This window comes from Mobula hypostoma, chromosome 4, assembly GCF_963921235.1.
Source record: "Mobula hypostoma chromosome 4, sMobHyp1.1, whole genome shotgun sequence".
Classification (NCBI taxonomy): domain Eukaryota; kingdom Metazoa; phylum Chordata; class Chondrichthyes; order Myliobatiformes; family Myliobatidae; genus Mobula; species Mobula hypostoma.
Window position 1 is genome coordinate 139085085 of NC_086100.1, and position 20257 is coordinate 139105341.

The 20257-nt window shown below is 41.2% G+C and overlaps 1 protein-coding gene across 2 annotated transcripts in view; it reads left to right on the forward strand.

The window, feature by feature from the left end:
• The window catches only part of maml3 (mastermind-like transcriptional coactivator 3), a 515482-nt gene that overhangs the window by 275901 nt on the left and 219324 nt on the right, over positions 1 to 20257 (forward strand). For both annotated transcript variants that reach the window (XM_063046633.1, XM_063046631.1), the window contains exon 2: positions 14582 to 16126. In XM_063046633.1, the coding sequence (XP_062902703.1) occupies positions 14582 to 16126 (1545 nt within the window). The remainder of the gene's footprint in view (positions 1 to 14581; positions 16127 to 20257) is intronic.

The window sequence follows — 20257 nt, forward strand, 5'->3', positions numbered from 1 at the left end:
TGCTAAAGTCTCCGTTCATTTACCCACTAAAAGAAAACACTGAACAAGAATGGTGTTAATGGAAGGGCGCCACAGAGGAAACCACTGCTCTCCAAAAAAGCATTGCTGCAGTCTCAAGTTTATAAAAGACCACCTGGGTGTTCTACACTGCTCCTGGGACAATGTTCTCTGGGCAGATGAGACAAAAGTTGAAAGTTTTGGCAGAAATGCACATTGCTATGTTTGGAGGAAAAGGGGCACTGCACACCCACACCAAAACCTCATCCCAACTGTGAAGCATAATGGAAGGAGCATCATTGTTTGGGGCTGCTTTGCTGCCTCAAGGCCTGGACAGCTTGCAATTGTTGAGGGAACAATGAACTCAAAATTGTATCAAGACTATTTACAGGAGAATGTCAGGGTAGCAGTCTGTCACCTGAAGCTTAATAGAAGATGGATAATGCAAGAAGACAGTGGTTCAAAAGACAAGAGTAAATCAACAACAGAATGGTTTTAAAAAGAAGAATGTTTTGAAATGGCTAAGTCAAAGTCCTGACCTTAATTCTATAGAAATGTTATGAAAACACCTGAAGCAAGCAGTTCATGTAAGGAAGCCTACCAACATCCCAGAATTGGACCAGTTTTGTAAGGAGCAATGGTCTAAAATTCCTCTAAACTGATGTTGAGGAGTGAACAACAGTTACCAGAAATGTTTGTTTGAAGTTATTGCTGTATAAGGGGGTCACACCAGTTACTGAAAGCAAAGGTTCACATACTTTTTCCAACAAATGCATATAATTTCTCTCAATACATAGAGAAGCAAGTATCATTTTTTGTGTTATTTATTTAATTGAGTTCTCTTTATCTAGTTTTAGGATGTGGGAAGATCTGATCACATTTTAGGTCATACTTATGCAGAAATGGGGAAAATTCTACAGGATACACAAACGTTCTAGGACCACTGTAAGCCTTAGGGCTCCCATGTGAGACTCAGCTGGGATCGGAATTTTGGATTTGCCTTTTCAACTGGAATTATTTTTCCCCTTTCCCCTTTCTCCTTAAACTATCAGAGGTCACATGAGACTTGGCAGTAATTGCCTCCTCACATTGAACCGATGTTACCTTTATTGGATTGGAGTTCATCGTGTTTACCATGCAGTGTGTGAAACCATTGGAAACACTATGTGTTTAAACAACCTCCAATTAGCAAAGGAAACAAAACCAATCTGACTTAGATTAATGCGAGCAACATCTTTTGCATGCAGCCTATTCATAAGCATTTGGATGAGCGAGACCGAGTCCATAGCAAGCATCTTCTGAAGCAGGTTTGACCCACTGCCTGCCCTCAGTAATGGAAGGGGAGGCTTGCATTGCCATTGCATTGAGCTTGGACACATACAGAGCTCATTATATCTCATTACATTAGTATTACAAGGACTCAGACTGATTCCCGAGGCGTGTGCTCCTACCAGGTTCTTTCTAACCCTTTGTGTGGTGCATATATTGCACTACCAGTGAGCACAAAGGCAAAAGACAGATTGTGAGCATCATCAGCAACTCTTTGATCCCTGCGTCCGGTCGATATTTTATTTAATCATTTTAGTTGCATTTTAGCCAAAGAAATGTTTCACAAGAAGCAATATATTTGAGTATGCTGGGTGCAAACATATTCTGTTTACCTTTTCAAACAGAGGGCTTGCATTTCCAGCACACTTGTCAGAGTAACTGAGGGTTCAAAACAGAGAAAATTTGAATATTAAACTATTGAGTGAAAGATGGTTTTGTAGCCAAAGTTAATTCCTTGTTCAGCACGGTAATTTCAGTCACTGATGCTCATTTAATTCATTTTTGTTTTATTACTTTTTATTTTTTGTTGTGATGGTTCCTTTGTCTTTGTGATCCCCTCCATTTGTCTACCTTGTCTGAGGGAACATGCAGAATGCTTTAACCACTGCTGTGCCATTTACAGTTAGCAAGTGCTTGGGGACACATTGTCAGGAATCGTTGAGTCATTTTGTAATCTGGACCCAACAAATGGGTGACACCTGTGCTACATCACCTTGCTGGTCTCTATTTTAACTTCCTGTAGGCCAGGGCATTTGGTGTTCACAATGTGGTCTCCTCCTATATTGGAGAATCAACCACAGACTAGGTGACCACTTTTCAGAATACTCATATTCAGTCAGCAGGTGTGATGCTGTTGCCTGCCACTTTAATTCTCCACTCTGTTCCTGCTCTGACCTATCAGTCTGTGACCTCCTGTACTGTTACAGTGAGATCCATGCACGCTTGAGGAATGAACACCTCACAATGCAGTCTTTTGCATTAAATATTGAATTAAATATTGGATTCAATATTGAATAATATTGTGGTAACATGTATGCACTCGGATAATAAATTTTACTTTGAACTTTGAATTCTAAACATCAAGTAACTTGAATTCTATCTGTCATGTGACATTGGCTCATCTAGTTTGTTATTCACCCCTGCCCCAACACACACAACCTTTTCTCCCCCTTGGAGTGGAGAACTTGCCGACATTCTTCGGTCTTGTTTTTCTTTACTATGTTCTTTAACTTTTTTCCCCCTTTTTGCTCTCCTCCTGCTCCAACCACCCCACCCCCATCACCTTATGTCTTTCTCCCCGTCCCTCTCCCTTCTTTACCTGCCCATCACCCGTCCACTTGTTGCCCTCCTTACATCCCTCTCCTTCATGCCACTCTCCACCATCCTCTCCTATCACCTGCTCAATCTCCTGCCGTCTTGCGGATGATACAGAAACATCTCTGCACAGACATCCAGATTGGAAAACAGTTTTCCCCAGGGCCGTCGTGTAACTGAACGATGGCGCCCCTACCCACATAGTCCGTAAGCACTATGAACAATTTCTAAGTGCAATACATGGGCACATGCAATATTTGGGTTTAGCATAGTGGTTAGCACAGTACTTTACGTTACCAGTGACCCAGGTTCAAATCCTCCCACTGCCTGCAAGGAGTTTGTACGTTCTCCCTGTGACTGTGTGGGTTTCCTCCCACAGTCCAAAGGCGTACTGGTTGCTAGGTTAATTGGTCATTGTAAGTTGGCCCGTGATTAGGCAAGGATTAAATCTGGGGATTGCTGGGCAGTGCTGCTCGGAGGGCCGATTCCGTGCTGTATGTCAATAAAAAAATAAAATTAAATGAGGTAGCTACCTTCCTTTGATTTCAGAACTCTGTATTTTTTTAATCTCAGCTTTAATTCTCAGTGCTACTTTATATTTAATGATTGCATTTTATAACATGGGCAAGTACAATACTTGAATGAGGCAGCCATTATTTCTTTTAATTTTAGAGTTATTTGTTGTGAATTCAGTTGTAACTTCGATGCCATTCTAAATAACCGAGACGCTATTTTAAATTTGGTAATTATGTTTTTAGTAATTGAATTGCCAGTCTGCTGTTTTGCACTGAATGGAATAGCACAGCAATCTCATTGTCCTCAGTAATGAAAATAAAGCTAACTATCATGTTCCATCATCTTCAGCCCTTTGTCACTTCCATCTATCAACTCCCAGCTTTTGCCATCTCTCCAGCCCTTATCTGCCGATCACCTCTCTCACCTGGTTCCACCTATCACCTGCCAGCTCATGCTCCATGCCTTTCCTCCACCCTTTTATACTGGCAATTTCCCCCTTTCTTTCTGAATCAGGGTCCTGACGTAAAACTCCACAGATGCTGTCTGACGTACTGAGTTCTTCCAGTGAAACACCATGGATGCTGTCTGACGTGCTGAGCCTTTTGTGTTGCTCCAGGTTTCAGAATCTCTAATCCCTTGTGAGTGTGTCACTCTCTGTCTTTCGCCAATGCTCTTTTGTCTAATTTTTCATTCTCTAACTGCTCCCATTCAGTATTGACCAGATAAGGTTGTTTACAACTTACCACATGGTCACAGCATTTTTACTCGTCCCCCCTCTTACAACCTCCTTGCAGCGTAACAAGTTTCTTTTGTCGCCTTTCTGGTTCTGATGAAGGGTACTTTGTTTCTCTCCTCCGAGATGCAGCCCGACTTCTGAATATTTCCAGCAGTCTCTGTTCCTATTTTAAATTTCCAGTGTATCCAGTGTTTTTTTCTTGGTTTTCATATTTTTGCTTTGCTTTGTTGTATTGGGAAGGGTGGCCCAATCTGATCATAATTCAATGGCAAAACTTCAAAATGCAGCATTTTTCTTTCATAACCTCTGCAAACCCTCCTCTGGTATTACCCTCTACCTTATTCCCAATTATTCCCAAATAATTCAATTAGCTAATCAATTTGGAAAAGAAGTTAGATGGTCCCTTAGTTTGTTTCTGACATCTGTTGCAAAACTTTTGAGGAAAAATTAGTTACTAATTAACGTAGAGAATCCTATTAAGTAAGCCAAGTCCAGTCTTGTGGTGCTAATTTATATTTGCTAATTGGGGTCTCAATATGGTAGTGGGCCCCAAACGCAATCATAACTTTGACTTTATAGAAGAAATGACCATAGTTTTCTTGTCAGATGTAGAGGGTTAGAAAGCTGACCAGCCCTCCAGCTAAGTTTTATTTTAATGTCCTTTTTCGAGTTCAAAGGAAAAGGAAAGAGCTTTTGTTACTCTTTGCCCAGGAGTCATCTTCTATTCCCTATCCATCCTGCCGCAATTAATTTCCACCAAAGTTAAGTTCCAACAATACGCAGAAAGTCAGACTAGCAGTTAGTTGGCTAACAACCCTCGGGCCATGGAGTGATGGTAATTCTGATTCCTACACCCAGATCTGCTGGATAATTAGAGACAGCAATCTTCCTGCTTCATCCTGTGCGGTGATGATAAAATGGTGGGAAGGTGTCTGCAGTTGCAGTTCTGTGGACTGGATTATTATGAACTCAACCTTCATTGGTAACTACAAAATGAGACAAGGTCTCAGCAACAACAATTAAGAATTCAAGATCTATTTTACAGTCTGCCCAACTCAGGGACCTGAACGAGACTGTCTACTGTGAGTTGCATGTCGTTGGCTTAAGGAGGGTGAAGCATTTCTACAGTGCAGTGTCGAGTCAGGTTTATTACCACTGACATATACTGTACCATGAAATTTGTTTTTTTGTGGCAACAGTGCATAAAAAATACTTTGTTATAAATAAATAGCATGAGAGAGAAATAGTGAGATGGTGTTTATGGACTGTTAAGAAATCTGATGGTGAAGGGGAAGATGTTGTTACCAAGAGTGTGGATGTGGCACCTCCGGGTCCAGTACCTCTCCCTCATAGAACACAGGAATCGACAGCATATTACAGGCCCTTCGGCCCACAATGTTGTGCCAACCATGTAACCTACTCTAGAAACTGCCTAGAATTACCCTATCGCATAACCCTCTATTTTTCAGAGCTCCACGTACCTACCTAACAGTCTCTTAAAAGACCCTATTGTATCTGCCTCCACCACCGTCTCTGGCAGTGCATTCCACGCACCCACCACTCTCTGTGTGGAAACACTTAACTCTGACATCCCCTGTACCTATTTCCAAGCATTTTAAACCTATTCCCCCTCGTGCTAGCCATTTCAGCCCTGGGAAAAAGCCTCTGACTATCCACACGGTCAATGCCTGTCATCATCTTGTACACCTCTGTCAGGTCACCTCTCAGCCTCCGTTGCTCCAAGGAGAAAAGGGCAAATTCACACAACCTATTCTCATAAGGCATGCTCCCCAATCCAGGCAACATCCTTTTAAATCTCCTCTGCACTCTTTCTATATAATATCCACATCGTTCCTATAGTGAGGTGACCAGAACTGAACACAGTACACCAAGTGGGGTCTGATCGAGGTCTTATTGATACTAGTAATGAGAAGTGGGCATGTCCCAGATGGTGGAGGTGGTGGGGGGGGGGGTCTTAATGATGGATGCCACCTTCTTGAAGCACAACTTTTTGAAGATGGCATTCCTAGTAGCTGGGCTAGATGGATGGAAGATTTCTTCCTGCATCTGATCCTGCGGCACTTTGCATCCTCTGAGAGAGGCTCTTTTGTTCTCAATGGCATTGGACCATACAGTAGCCAGACCAAAGCCTATAGTAACACTGTGCTGGGTTTCTGTAATAGTGGGAATTGAAGAATCTTGTTTTAAACAATGCAATGTTTTTTTGACTGATTGCTGAGCAATCTATCCTGTTGCGAACGGGTTGGGAAATCGTGTGCTTCATCTGGTGAATCTACCGGTCGCTGTTAGACTGAAGCAGCACTGTGGTATGCCAGAACTCCTGGGCCATCACGTATTGTAGTTTCCAGGTTGAGTGCGTTGTTCCGATTGGGATTAGCTAATTGGAAATCAATTCTGTTATAAAGAAAATCACTCAGTGCCCAGAAAGTTACTACAGTTTACAAGAAATACCAATGAAAATAGGTCTCTGGCACCATCTACTCAGTCAATCGAGCTCAGCTAGAATGACTGGAGGTGAATTAACTCAATCAGGTTTAGTGCTTTGTGTTTGTTTAGCAGTTGGCTAGAAGGGGGAGGGGGAGGGGCTGTGAAGATTTTGATTTGGTTCCAGCACTGGCATGTACTCAGCAGAGAGAGAGAGAGAGAGAGAGGATGGTGCTGAATACGGCTGCTGCTTTGTGTGATCACATCCATCATCTCGAATGCCAAGCGCAAGGGATGGTGGGAGAGGCACTGTGCATTTTTCGTCGTCGTTGTGGTTGCTGCAGGCTATAAACTGACATGATTTCAGTCAGCGGGCGACCCAGCGCTGTCTGGGAGCCACGTTCCTGCAGCAAAACTTCAGCTTCATTTGTGGTCGGCCTCGTGGAAGGTGTGAGTGCAATTACCACTGCAATGGGGCTGACGCAGGGGGCTGCTGTCATACAACCACACTGAGCAGCAGTACTCTCTGTACTGTGGCAGGAAAAAACCAGCATCTGATTTCCTTTTGCCATCCAGCAGTAAAATACCTAATCAATCTGCAGGGGAACCGTTCAGAGGAAAGTGAAAGATCTTATAGTTAACAACATTACTGGAAATGCATGTCGTTAGCAGAATAAATGAAGGCACCCTTCAGTGGAGCAATTGTAACAATGGGATTTATGGACATATATGACACCTGCTTTAAAGTGCTGTCTTTTCATTACTGAGCCATCCTTCATATGGCTGCAATGTGAAATCGAATGTTTCAACTGATGACACTCCCAGTCACTGAGATATCATCAGATATTGTGAGGTTCGCAGTCAGAGAAGCAAGAGTTTCCTGCTTCGAATCAGCTTGAACTGAGACCAAGGCACCCGAGAACCCTTCGCCTGCAGCAGACTGGGCACGCACATAAGTGAAGTATGGAGGGTTCAAAGGTGAAGTAACATGCTCAAATATCCTTCATGTAGCTGGAGTCACTTCTTTGTAATGGAAGGAGAGCAACCCTTTGACCAGTAGCAATCAAGCTGTTCTTCCTCAGCTTGCCACTGGAAATAGAGCTCAAACAAGTGCCATTTTGTTTGAGTTGGGTTCAGTAAATGTTCACACACACAAAAAAAATAGGAAAGCTTGTGAATATGCAATACTGTTTTACTGTTACAAGGAATTAATGTCATGATCACTGATGCAGAATGTGAAAGTCCTCTCACAGATGACTGTTAAGACAAACAGTTTGAGGGACTTGGAAGAGAATTTGGAAAGATGCATGGAAACAGAAGAGCCTGTCAATGCCACAATACAGAGCAACAAATAAGATGCTGGAGGAAGTCAGTGGGTCAGGCAGCAGCTGTGGAGGGAAATCCCAAGCAATGTTTCAGTCACCATGCCTCGACCCAAAGTATCAACTGTGAATTGGTTTATAGAGAGGTTTCTGTTGCTCTACATATGCCGACACCTCCACTGATACGAACTTCCCCTAAATGTCCCACATCTTGTGTAATGGAGATGACTTGCATTCGAATTGGAGACTAAATCACCTCAATCTCATTGGAGTACCAGTCTACAATTTGATATTAGTTTGGGCTAATGCACAGATCTAAGAATTCCTGCCATTTGCTTATTTTATTTAACTGCACGGGACAGGTCCTTCTGGTCCAGAGTGCCACGCCACCCAGCAACCCACCTAATCATGGGACAATTCACAATGGCCAATTAATTTACTCATCGGTACGTCTTTGGACTGTGGGAGGAAACCAGAGCACCCAGAGGAAACCCACCTGGTCACGGGGACAATGTACAGGCTCCCTACAGGGGGCGCTGGAATTGAACTCCGAACCCCGAGTTGTAACAGCGTTCTGCTAAATGCTGCACTCCCGTTTTTAACTTAGAAGTTGCTGCCAGTGTACAATTAAATCACATTAGAAGGTTAAGAATATTTAGAACAGGATGATTCTAAAGTTGACCCTTTTGAATTACTTGTTTGTAGCCTGACTGAAACAGTAACAGTGAGAAATTCCTGCAAGGAATTCCAATGGAATGCAGGGGTTTGTAGGAGAGAGGGAGGGGGGAGTTTAGAATTTAGGGCAACACTCAGTTACCGCTTTATTGAGGATACTCAGCAGGTTTTGACCCAGGAGTGAGAGGGGTTTGTGAGCACTTCTTTTATCTTCTGTTCATGGCTTTTTATGAAGTTTGTGGAGAATCTGGACCTCTCTGCAGATTCTGACTGTTCAACTAACTTCAGGATTCAAAGATGACAATAAACAAGGGTAATTTACAGTATCTGTGCAGCTTATGTCATCTTCAAAGGGATCCTACCACCTCGCCGCCTTTCTCCACTTTCAGCAGGGATCACTCCCTCCATGATTCCTGTGTCCATCCTTTCCTCCCACTAATCTTACTCCAGTGCTTATTCCTGCAAGTGGCCAAAGTACTACACCTGCCCATTCACCTCCAACATCACTTCCAATTATGGCCTCAAACAGTCCTTGCGGTGAGGCAACACTTCACCTGTGAATCTGCTGAGGTTGTCTGTTGTGTCCGGCCTCCTCTACATTGGTGAGACCTGTCGTAAATTGGGAGACTGCTTCATCAAGCACCTGCTCTCCATCCCCCAGAAGTGGAACTTCCCGGTGGCCAAACATTTAATTCCAGTTCCTATTCCTGTTTCGACATTTGGTCCATGCCCTCGAGGCCATCCTCAGCTTAGAGGGGCAATACGTTATATTCCGTCTGAGTAGCCTCCAACCTGATGGCATGAATATCAATTTCTCCTTCCAGTTAAAAAAAAATTACCCTCCCCCTCCCCTCTTCTATTCCCCATTCTGACCCCTAACCTCTTCTTACCTGCCTATCACCTCCCCCTGGATCCACTCTTCCTTCCCTTTCTCTTATAGTCTGGTCTCCTCTCCTGTCAGCTCCCTTTCTCTTCAACCCTTTACCTTTTGTACCCACCTGGCTTCACCTATCACCTTCCAGCTAACCTTCTTTCCCCCCCGCCCCCGTGGTCTTCCTCCTTCCTTTCCAGTCCTTAAGAAGGGCCTCGGCCTGAAACATCGGCTGGTGATTCCTTTCCGTAGATGCTGCCTGACCTGCTGAGTTCCTCCAGCGTGTTGTGTGTGTTGCTCTGGTAATTTATACTGCTTGCTGTCACCATGTTGACCAAATTTCCCTGCTGGGACATGCACATTTTCTTTAACTTGACCTTTCAGAACTACTGTTAACACTCTTCAAATAAAGTACCTCACAGCCACATTTTGTCCAGAGTGTTGACCAGGAAATTTTGGGTTTCCTCTCGTGATAGTGGTAGAGTAGTAGAATCAGTGGCGGGTGCTGTTACTGGAGTCGCTGGGATGGGAAGGAGAAAGTCCTCTGTGAGTCTCAGCCACAAATGCTATCCAGTGCTCCCTGCTGACAGACTGCATGTGTATATGAAGGCAGGCTCATGTTTGGCTCTGATGTTCCTCCCTACCTTCAGTCCATGACCTGCAGCAATTGTATCGTCTGGCGGTGCTTGCCCAGACATGAAGAATAGCCCACTTGGGCGAGATACTAAAGGATGTTGGCACCTGCGGAGGCTTCTTTCAGAATGAGTCATTGACTTCAGGAAAGAAAAAATAAGGGAGAAAGAGGAAAGAAATGTGATTGACAAGATAATATGTTAAGCATCTCTCAGTCAATTATATTGCCAGCAGTGGGTCTGAATGTTAAGTGCATCGCGGCTCCCCCTCCCTTGCTAACCAGATAGAGAACTGTTGTGTCCCTTTGTATTCTGAATCCTCATTCAGTTCTGATATTTTAAACTCCTATGTTAAAGCACATAAAGGCAAGACGTATGTTCACATCCTAGTTAGGTTTTCCAAGTATCATCCAGTATGGCCATTATTTATGGCAATGTCACATACACAGACAGCATCATATTAGCATGCTGACTGATTCAAGTAGCATCTCAATAAAACAGGCACACTCAAATCACTTTATTTAGAGAAGTGATCAATCTACGACCAGTACCTTAAAACAAAGAAAACAATTCCATGTGATTGACCTCAGGACATCCCTAATAGGAATTAAATTAATAGCCTTCCAGGGATAGATAATTCTAAACGTTACTTCAACTAAGAATTGTCCATAAGTCTTGAGATATTTTCTGTAGCTTACTGTGAGCAGTACGCAGTAAATCCACTTGTGTGGTGTAAACCTTTTTAACTGAGCATAAGGCCAGTTCAGTTTCCTTCAGAAACTCCATTGGCTACAAGAAAGAGCTGACAATGAAACCATATGTACACATGGCTAAGGCACGAACCCAGAGGATAGTCTGCAGCACAGGTCCCAGTCAAACAGAAGCAATAGTAAGATCGTTCAGTGTTTAATTTGTCACTTATAAGTATACTAGAAATAAAAAAACTCGAGGATTTAATGGCCTTATTATGTAAGCCCTGCTGTTTTGTTTAGTCTTGAAGAAGCCTTTAAAATGACAGTAATTTTAGTCATTTACCTGTTTAAATACAATAGTCAAAGCTTTTACAGCTTCCATGTAAACCTGATTGTTTCTACAGTTTTCTGAATATTTTAACATCTGCCTAGGAGACAAAATGAACCTCAGAGTGATTTTGGTTCCGATTGGAGGGTTAGTATTGTGGATTGGTCAGAGAGCTCACTTGCACTTCATTTTAATGAAGTGACCTGCTCACTGCTAAATATTTCCGAGAATAAAAATCTTCCCAGTTTTTTTTAATTTTTTGCTGGGGCCCCAGCAGGTAGATTCTGGAAAAAAGCCAGAGATGAATTAGGAATTAACTACTCCTCGAAGGAATGCATAAAGAAAACTGTGGACAACCAGTAGAATAGTGACTAACTGCATTTGAGAACATACTTGTCATTTTTATTATACTTTTAAGTATTGTGTGCTTGCAAGGAACAAGACATTTCTGCAAAACAGTCATCTCACTGTGTGTAACATAACAAGTAAAGGCAAATAAAAGACAAGAGTGGAGCATAACCGGTCACTTCCTCTGCATAGCTGAAATAACTGTCCTCTGAAGTCACCGTGGCAAACAGTGATGGTGGGGGGAGGTGCACCACACTGAGCTTAGTCTGTTGCCATAGTAACACCTCGGTTTTTTTTGTGTTGTTTTAGGGAAGGAAATGTATTGGGATCTGTAGGGCACTGAGCAGATCAGTTTCAGCAGCCATTAGCAGTTAAAAACTCTTGTCTCTGGATTGCATCCTTCCATATGTTACTTCAGCTTCTTAAGCGTTATGTATTTTTAAAGGGGGAATGCCCTGAATAGGGTTCTACTCGGGGTCTGGTTCATAGAAGAAGAGATGAGATTGCATTAATTAAAAACCTTTTCCCACTCTATGGTTCTTGTCAGAATGTTCACTGTTTTGTACTTGTGAGCCAATATTTTCAGGAATTTACTTTGGACTGCTTCTTCATCAGGGAATAAGTACCGAATCAGAATGCTAATGTTAGTTTTTACACTTGATTGTTATGGAAAATGATCAGCACAGGCCTGCAGTGAAGATCATGGACTACATAACATCTTCCATAACATCGGAACACTTAGGTTAGTTCTACCACTTGATTGTTATGGGCAATGATCAGGACATCCTGCAGTGAACATCATAGACTACATAACCTTGGATCATGTAGGAATTTTACTTCTCTTATCCGCCCCCCCCCCCAGGCTAACTGTTTCTGGTGTTGTTTTGGCATTGTTTTAATTGAAGCATTACAGACGTTAAATAATGACAAATTTGTTATAAGGAGAGGGGGAAGCATGCCTCCTTTTTAGCATGATACCACTTTCAAGAGATGTGGTAGTGTATCTAAATGCAATCTGCATCATTATATATATTCATAAACCAACAAATTAAAAGGTTTGCTAGAATATTTTACATGGAGCCCTCTTAAGAACACAGATTGTTCTTTGCAGAAGAACCAAACCATGAACAGGAACCATTAAAAACATGGTAAAAAAGAGATCTCTTGTAAAGGAATAAAACTTACTACAAGTACAACGACTAATGAATGTTGGACCAAGTTAGCAGAAGCCATGAAGCTTGCATGATTCCAACAATGGCATAATGGAGAAGTGCAGAGCTTCTAGAGAGCGTTCATAATTCAGTGGTCATGAGTGATGCTGCTTTGGTTCTCGATGTATATAAGAGCATAAGAAATAGGAACAAGAGTAGGCCATTTGGCCCATTGAGGCTGCTCCATCATTCATTAAAGTCATGCTGACCTGACCATAGACTCAGATCCATAAGAGATAGGAGCAAAATTAGGCAATTCGGCCCATCGGGTCAGCTTTGCCATTTCATCATGGCGGATCGATTTTCCAATTCCCCTTCTATGCAAAAACCTATCTGACTGTGCCTTAAGTATAATTAATCAGGTAGCCTCCACTGCTTCCCTGGACACAGACTTCCACAGATTCACTACCCTCTAGGAAAAGCAGTTTCTCCTCATCTCTACCCTGTAGTTAACCTTCTCCCATGTCAAAATTTTGAGGCTATATCCCCTAGTTTTAGTCTCACCTACCAGTGGAAGCAACTTTTCTTGCCCTAGCTTATCTAACCCTTGCATGATTTTTTTTATGTTTCTCTAAGATCTCCCTCATTCTTCTGAATTCCATCGAGTATATTAGTAGGTGACTCAATCTCTCCTCAAAGGATCCCTTCATCAATCACGTGAACCTCCTCTGCATGCCCTCTAAAGCCAGTATATCTTTGCTCAGCTGAGAAGGCCAGACTGCATGCTATACTCCATAGGAAGCCTCACAAGTACTTTGTGCGGTTGTCGCATAAGCTCCCTGCTGTTAAATTCTCTCCCTCTAACAATGAAGGCCAACATTCTATTGCGCATATGCTATCTGATTGTGCCAGTATCCTGGGCCAGTGAATAGAATTTACATGATAGGTAACATGTAAGTCCTGTTTTCTGTTGCTTGTTTTTGTTCCCTTTAAAGGTTGGAGCAGTTCTCAGAGCAGTACAGTAAAGTCTGCTTACATTCTAGTTTTTGCTACACGTTCCCCATGCAAATTGAAATAAATTTACCTGGCTGTAATGATCCCAATGTGTATTAGATTTCCAGTGGCAACACACTAGGAATACTGAGGAACAAGTCAATACAGTTGCTTTGATTGAAAGTTTCTTGGACTGGATCTTGCCGATTAATCAAAGCAAATTCAGAACTTTGGCTCACGGATGCTCCAAACTTCCTAATAAGTTCAGAACTCCTATACATTCTACCACAGGACAGCTGAAACCCTTGGAGATAGTCTCTAGATGCTTGTTGTAATTAATGAACCGAACTTCATAGTCCAACATCAAGACTTCTAATTAGCTTACAACCGAGCTCAGACGCATCTCCAAGGAGATGTGTTTCCAAGACTCCTTTTGCTCTGAAACTAGTGAATGGCATTTTCAGATGATTCTCCTCTGACCAGTCTTCCAGCCAAGATAAGGAACATGGAGGTCAACTATAGTGAGTGCATGGATGGGTTGGGGATGCAGATGAAAGCAAAACACTGGAGACCCAATTAAATGTTTGTGTCCATCTTGCCTCTTCTTGGGCTGCTGAGCTGGTAGTGGCAACTGCACTGTGGTATCCTTGAGAAAGGAGAGGAGCACATGACAGACTCTTAATGTTTCTGAAACTTTGAGGTAGTGTAAGCCTAAGAATACATTCAGAAACCCAAATATTAATTTTATAAACAAGAGAAAATTTGCAGATGTTGGAAATCCATGCAACATACAGAAAATGCTGGAGGAACTCAGCAGGCCAGGCAGCATCTATGCAACAAAAGTACAGTCGGCGTTTTGGGCCGGGACCCTTTGGCAGGACTGTGATATTAGTTTTACAATTCACTGAACATTGCTCTCCCAGTCAGCTGGGTTATAAAACCAGTCCTGCTCCTGATCCCATCAGCTGGCCAACCTTTGAGTTTGGTTAAAGTTACCATCTTAGTTGTTGAAAGCCTTGGTCTCGTCAGAGTCCTGTGCTGTGATATCCAATGCAATCACCATCTGCCTCTGTTGAGGTGAAGTGAAGTATAATAAAATTAACAAAAGATCGTTTTCCTGATTGGTGGAATTTTATATCTATTAGCGGTAACTATATTATGGAGAATTATGGATATTTCTTCATAATGGTAAAGTAAAATAATAATCAAGTTTCTTTATGTTTCTTTTCAAGCTTCAAGAAACGGTAAAGAGAAAACTCGAAGGTGGCCGTTCGCCACTTAATGGAGACCTGCAAAATGGAGTTTCTGACAGCAGTTTCTCCCCAAACAGCAAGCGCGTTCGAAAAGAGGGATCTGGGGTAGACCAGGGCAACAGCCTCTCCAACAACGTCCCTATACCTTCTGTTTCTCCCCTGCACCAAATTGACTTGAAGCCGTCACTTCCAATATCTACCAGTGGAAATAATTCAACAGGGTTTGATGACGGTAATAAAGAGGGCAGGCATCCAAGAGTGAGCTTACAAGCTAATGGCACCAGAGAGGATGACGACTTCAACTTAATTTTAGCCAAGGATCTTAAACAAGAATTGATTGATGATCCAAGTTGTATAGACTCTTCGGATGCTTCCCTTCTCCATCAAAATAAACTGTTCTCAGATATTAATCTTAATGAGCAAGAGTGGCAGGAGTTAATTGATGAACTAACAAGCACAGTTCCGGAAGATGACATGCATGACCTATTTAATGAAGACTTTGATGAAAAGAAGGAGATGGAGGTTGTCAAGCCTACGTCTCAGACCCCAGTTCCAGCAGATAACCCAAGTATAAAGAGTGAAATGTGTCAGTCTCCTTTTAATCAGTTGTCAATGGGATCGCCACAGGTTAGACCATCTTCATCAGGCCCTCCATTTTCCAATGTCTCCACAGTCTCCAGTGTGTCCTCTGTGTCAAGTATTTCATCCCTTTCTGCACCCGCCACTTCACCAGTGACATCTGCAAGCCAACCCTCACAGCAGGCCCCAAGTCAAACTCAAGCACATGCAAGGTCAGGAAATGGCTTCTTGATGACAACGTCTTCTGGGTCAGGGTCGGGACAGGGACCAGGACCCGGACCGGGACCAGGACCTGGGCCAGGGCCAGGGCCAGGATCTGGTCCGGGAGCTCTACCGTCGACGAGCACTGATCTTTCCCGAGCAGAACAGTTGAAGCAAATGGCAGCCCAGCAACAGCAACGAGCGATGCTGTTGCAGCAGAAACAGCAGCAGCAGCACACGCAGCCACACCAGCAGAATCAGGCACATGGTTGGTCCCCTGCAGCTCCGCCACACAGTCCCTTTGGAGGCACCTTTATTCCAGACAAACCAAATAGCCCAATGATGTACCCACAGGCCTTTAATAATCAAAAGCCTATGGTGCCTGCTATGACAAGCAACCCTCAGAAGGCCATGAATAACTACCTCTCACAAAACCACATGAATATAATGAATCAACAGCCAAATACTATGGGGCAAACCTCTGTGAACAAACAGCCTATGCTTTCGTATGCTAACACTAAGCCACTGTCTCATTATAATATTGAGCCCGTGGGCCAGAGAATGACCCCGCCAATGGCTAATCAGAACAAAGCTCCCATGATGCCCTACCTACAGCAACAGCAGCCACAAGTTCAGCCTCAGACTTCTCATATTAGTGAGGAACAGAAGCGCATGCTGTTAATGAAGCAGAAAGGACTCCTTCCCCAGACAATACCTTATGGAGCACTGCCAAACCATGGTCCGGTAAGTGAGAGGAGAAAATTGAATTTAATGCTGGCAAGGTGGAGGCCTTCTCCTGCTGATGAATTTCTTTATTTCACTTCCTCTAATTTCTGTGGTGTGTGAATAATTTTGAATTTTTGGCTTTCTCCCTTATTTTAATTAGCTTGATGTTAAATGTTATGCATATATTTTTTTTGGATTCATTGATTGGAGCATCAGGGGGTCTGATGAAAACTGACTCTCTGGGCTACATGAGTAATTCCTTGCTTCAGGCTTTGCTTTGGTGGGCATTTTGTGTAGTTTATGTTAAATAAGTAAATATGCTGAGAACGATTTGCCTTTACAAACTCTCAGAGATTAAGAAGCGTAACCAGGGAACAGCATATGATTAAAGGTTTGTAGCAAAACATAGGCTTCACAGTTTGATGTCTGAGCTGCTCACTTGTGCCGTGTCTTGTTATTTCTCTCCAGCAGTAGCTGACTAGTTGATCTGTTGTACTGAGGCAATAATCCTATGTTGTTGGTTCTGTAAACATAACATCCCTTGTTCAAACTGTAAAACCTTTTTGGTTGCCTGATAGCCAGTTAAAGGCTCTTGTTATAAAGGGTTCTTTCTTTCTTTTTAAATCTTTTTATTGAGTAAGTATACAAAAAAGGTAAGCCATATAAACATTAATACAATGTTAAAGTATAATAAAATTCCAAAAGGTAACAATACCAAAAAGAAAATACTACAAACAACGTAATTTAAGCATAAGAAACCAAGATAACATAATAGTATACTAGATTTTATATATATCAATGGAAAAAAAGAAAAAAAAACCCCCAAAAAAAACCCACCGTGCAACTAACTAAAAGCAAAGCAAAGCAATGGGCTAACTTGAAACCAAACAGAGTTAAACTTAAAATCACGTCCTCAATCCCGACCTCCATTAAAACAGTGAAAAAAAACAAGAAGGGTAAATATTACATTAAATGAAAATATCGAATAAAAGGTCCCCAAATCTGTTCAAATTTAAATGAAGAATCATAAAGGTTACTTCTAATTTTCTCCAGATTCAAACATAAAATCGTCTGAGAAAACCAAAAAAAGGTAGTTGGAGCATTAAGCTCTTTCCAATGTTGTAAAATACATCTTTTCGCCATTAAAGTAAGAAATGCAATCATTCTACGGGCTGAAGGGGAAAGATTACTAGAAATTTTAGGTAGTCCAAAGATAGCAGTAATAGGGTGAGGAGAGATATCTATATTTAATACCTTAGAAATAATATTGAAAATATCTCTCCAAAAAGTTTCCAAAGTAGGGCAAGACCAAAACATATGAGTTAAAGAGGCTATCTGCCCCGAACATCTATCACAGAAAGGATTAATATGCGAGTAAAAACGCGCTAACTTATCTTTGGACATATGTGCTCTATGCACCACTTTAAATTGAATTAGGGAATGTTTAGCACAAATAGAGGAAGTATTAACTAATTGTAAAATCTGCCCCCAATCATCCACAGAAATGGTAAGCCCCAATTCCTGTTCCCAATCTACCCTAATCTTATCAAATGGAGCTTTCCTGAGTTTCATAATAATATTATAAATCATAGCCGATGCACCTTTCTGACATGGATTAAGGTTAATTATCGAATCTAAAATATATATAGGAGGAAGCATTGGAAAGGAAGGAAGTATAGTACTTAGAAAATTTCTAACTTGTAAATATCTAAAAAAATGTATTCTTGATAGGTTATATTTATTAGATAATTGTTCAAAAGACATAAGGGAACCATCTAAAAATAAATCCAAAAACCGTAAAATACCCTTAGTCTTCCAAGTTTGAAAAGCGCGATCCGTAAAAGAGGGAGGAAAAAATATGTTACCTAAAATAGGAATCGCTAACCCGAATTGATTAAGATCAAAAAATTTTCTGAATTGAAACCAAATACGCAAAGCATATTTAACGATCGGGTTAGAGACCTGCTTAAGGCGTTTCGAATCAAAAGGAAGAGATGAACCTAAAATAGAACCAAGTGTATAACCCTGAACAGATTGTAATTCCAATGCTACCCATTTAGGAATAGATAGTATATCCCGGTCAAGTAACCAAAATTTCATATGTCGAATATTAATAGCCCAATAATAAAATCTAAAGTTAGGTAATGCTAAACCTCCATCTCTCTTAGCTTTCTGTAAATGTATTTTACCCAGTCTCGGATTCTTATTCTGCCAAATAAATGAAGAAATTTTAGAGTCGACTTTATCAAAAAAAGATTTAGGAACGAAAATTGGTAATGCCTGAAACACATATAAAAATTTTGGCAAAAAAAACATCTTAACTGCATTAATACGACCAATCAAAGTTAAATATAAAGGAAACCATTTAGATGAAAGTTGAGTAATATGGTCTATTAATGGTAAAAAGTTAGTCTTAAATAAATCTTTATGTTTACAAGTAATTTTAATCCCAAGATATGAAAGGTAATTATTAATCAATTTAAATGGAAATTTATAATATAAGGGAAGATGTTTATTAATCGGAAAAAGTTCACTCTTACTAAGATTTAATTTATAACCTGAGAAAAGACCAAATTGTGCTAATAACTCTAAAACAGCAGGAATAGATCTCTCAGGATTAGAAATATATAAAAGTAAATCATCAGCATAGAGTGATAATTTATGGGACTTTATAAAGGGTTAACACCGGACAACAAATTTTTTTGAAAATGTTGCTTTCTCAGAATTTTAACAACATTTGTGATAGACCGCTTGAAGCTGAACACAAATATAATTTCAGACTACTTGTATCACGTAGGAATTTGGAGAAACAAGAACTTAACTTTTATTGAATGTAATGCATTAAATTGCATAGCAGTGCTGATGCTTTGCAAAAGTTCAACTAAGCTAAAAATGTTTTGTTGATGATTTTTGTCTGTACTCAGTGTTTGAGGCTTCTTGCTTGTGTCCAACAATAATCAGCCTGCATTGATAGATTGCAGTTGCTGCAATGCCATTTCACCATGACCACAATGTCCTGGTGAAGCCTTTCACCATGCTTGCCACTGACAGATTTGCAGGGCAGAAGTATAAACGAAAACACAGAAAATGGCATTTAGTGGCATGTTGCACTTCATGGTTTTGTATGCTGAAGCATGTTGTCTGCAGTTGCCAAAAAAATTTCAACAATATCTGTGAAATCCTTCCATGCGATTTTCTCCTGTCCCACTAGAGTTCTTCGAGTTTCCTGTCATTGATGACCTGTTTGATTTGTGCACCAACAAAAATGCCTTCCTTAATCTTAGCATCAGTTATTCCGACTTGAATTAGAAATTGAAATAACAAATATAGGTGATTTTTAAAAATGGTGTGTGATAGGGAAATTTCATGATGATTTTCATGATCAGCAGCCCAAAACCCATAAGAAACACCCAAAAGTATTCAGGAAGCAAAATCTTTGTTTTCTAGCATAATGCATTGGTTGTGTCTAGTTCTTGTGTTTAATGATAGCACAATATTCCTGCTTTTTTGACCTGAGCAATATCAGGTGTCCTTACAACTTCTAACAATTTTTGGGGGGCTCTATAATATAGTGACAGAAGATATATAATTTTGACGGCGCATATTCATCTTTGATAGAGATAGACCCACAAAAGTCTAGCTACTGTGTTTTACTTTGCTTCTTCAGGTCCAGCTCCTAAAGTCAACAATACCAAGTTTCAGAAGTAAAGAACAAAGCACAGCCACAACTTCACTGTATGTTATTGCTACCAGTGTTTGTGGATGCATGCTTTTCCCTTGTACTTGCAGAATTGGGCTTTGACTAGCTGGGGTTCAAAGCAATACACACAGAAGGGGAGCATTTTGTCAATTGTGTCAATTAAGTATGGTTGCCCAAGCACATCAAAACCAACCCAGTGCCTTGCAGATTTCCCATAGATCCCTGTCCTCTAATATTTATCTTCTATGGCCCCCTGTACTTCGGTCAAAAAGCCTGATGTTGATGACAGCAAATGAACTGTCTGAGATACCAGGTTGTTGGTTGACAGTGGTAGATATGCAGAGTTGAATTATGGTACGCTATGGGATTGGTGATTGAACACAACAGGTGTTTTCCTTCCCTCAAAGTGTGTGTAAATACTCCAGAACAGGAAAACTAGGAGAAACAGC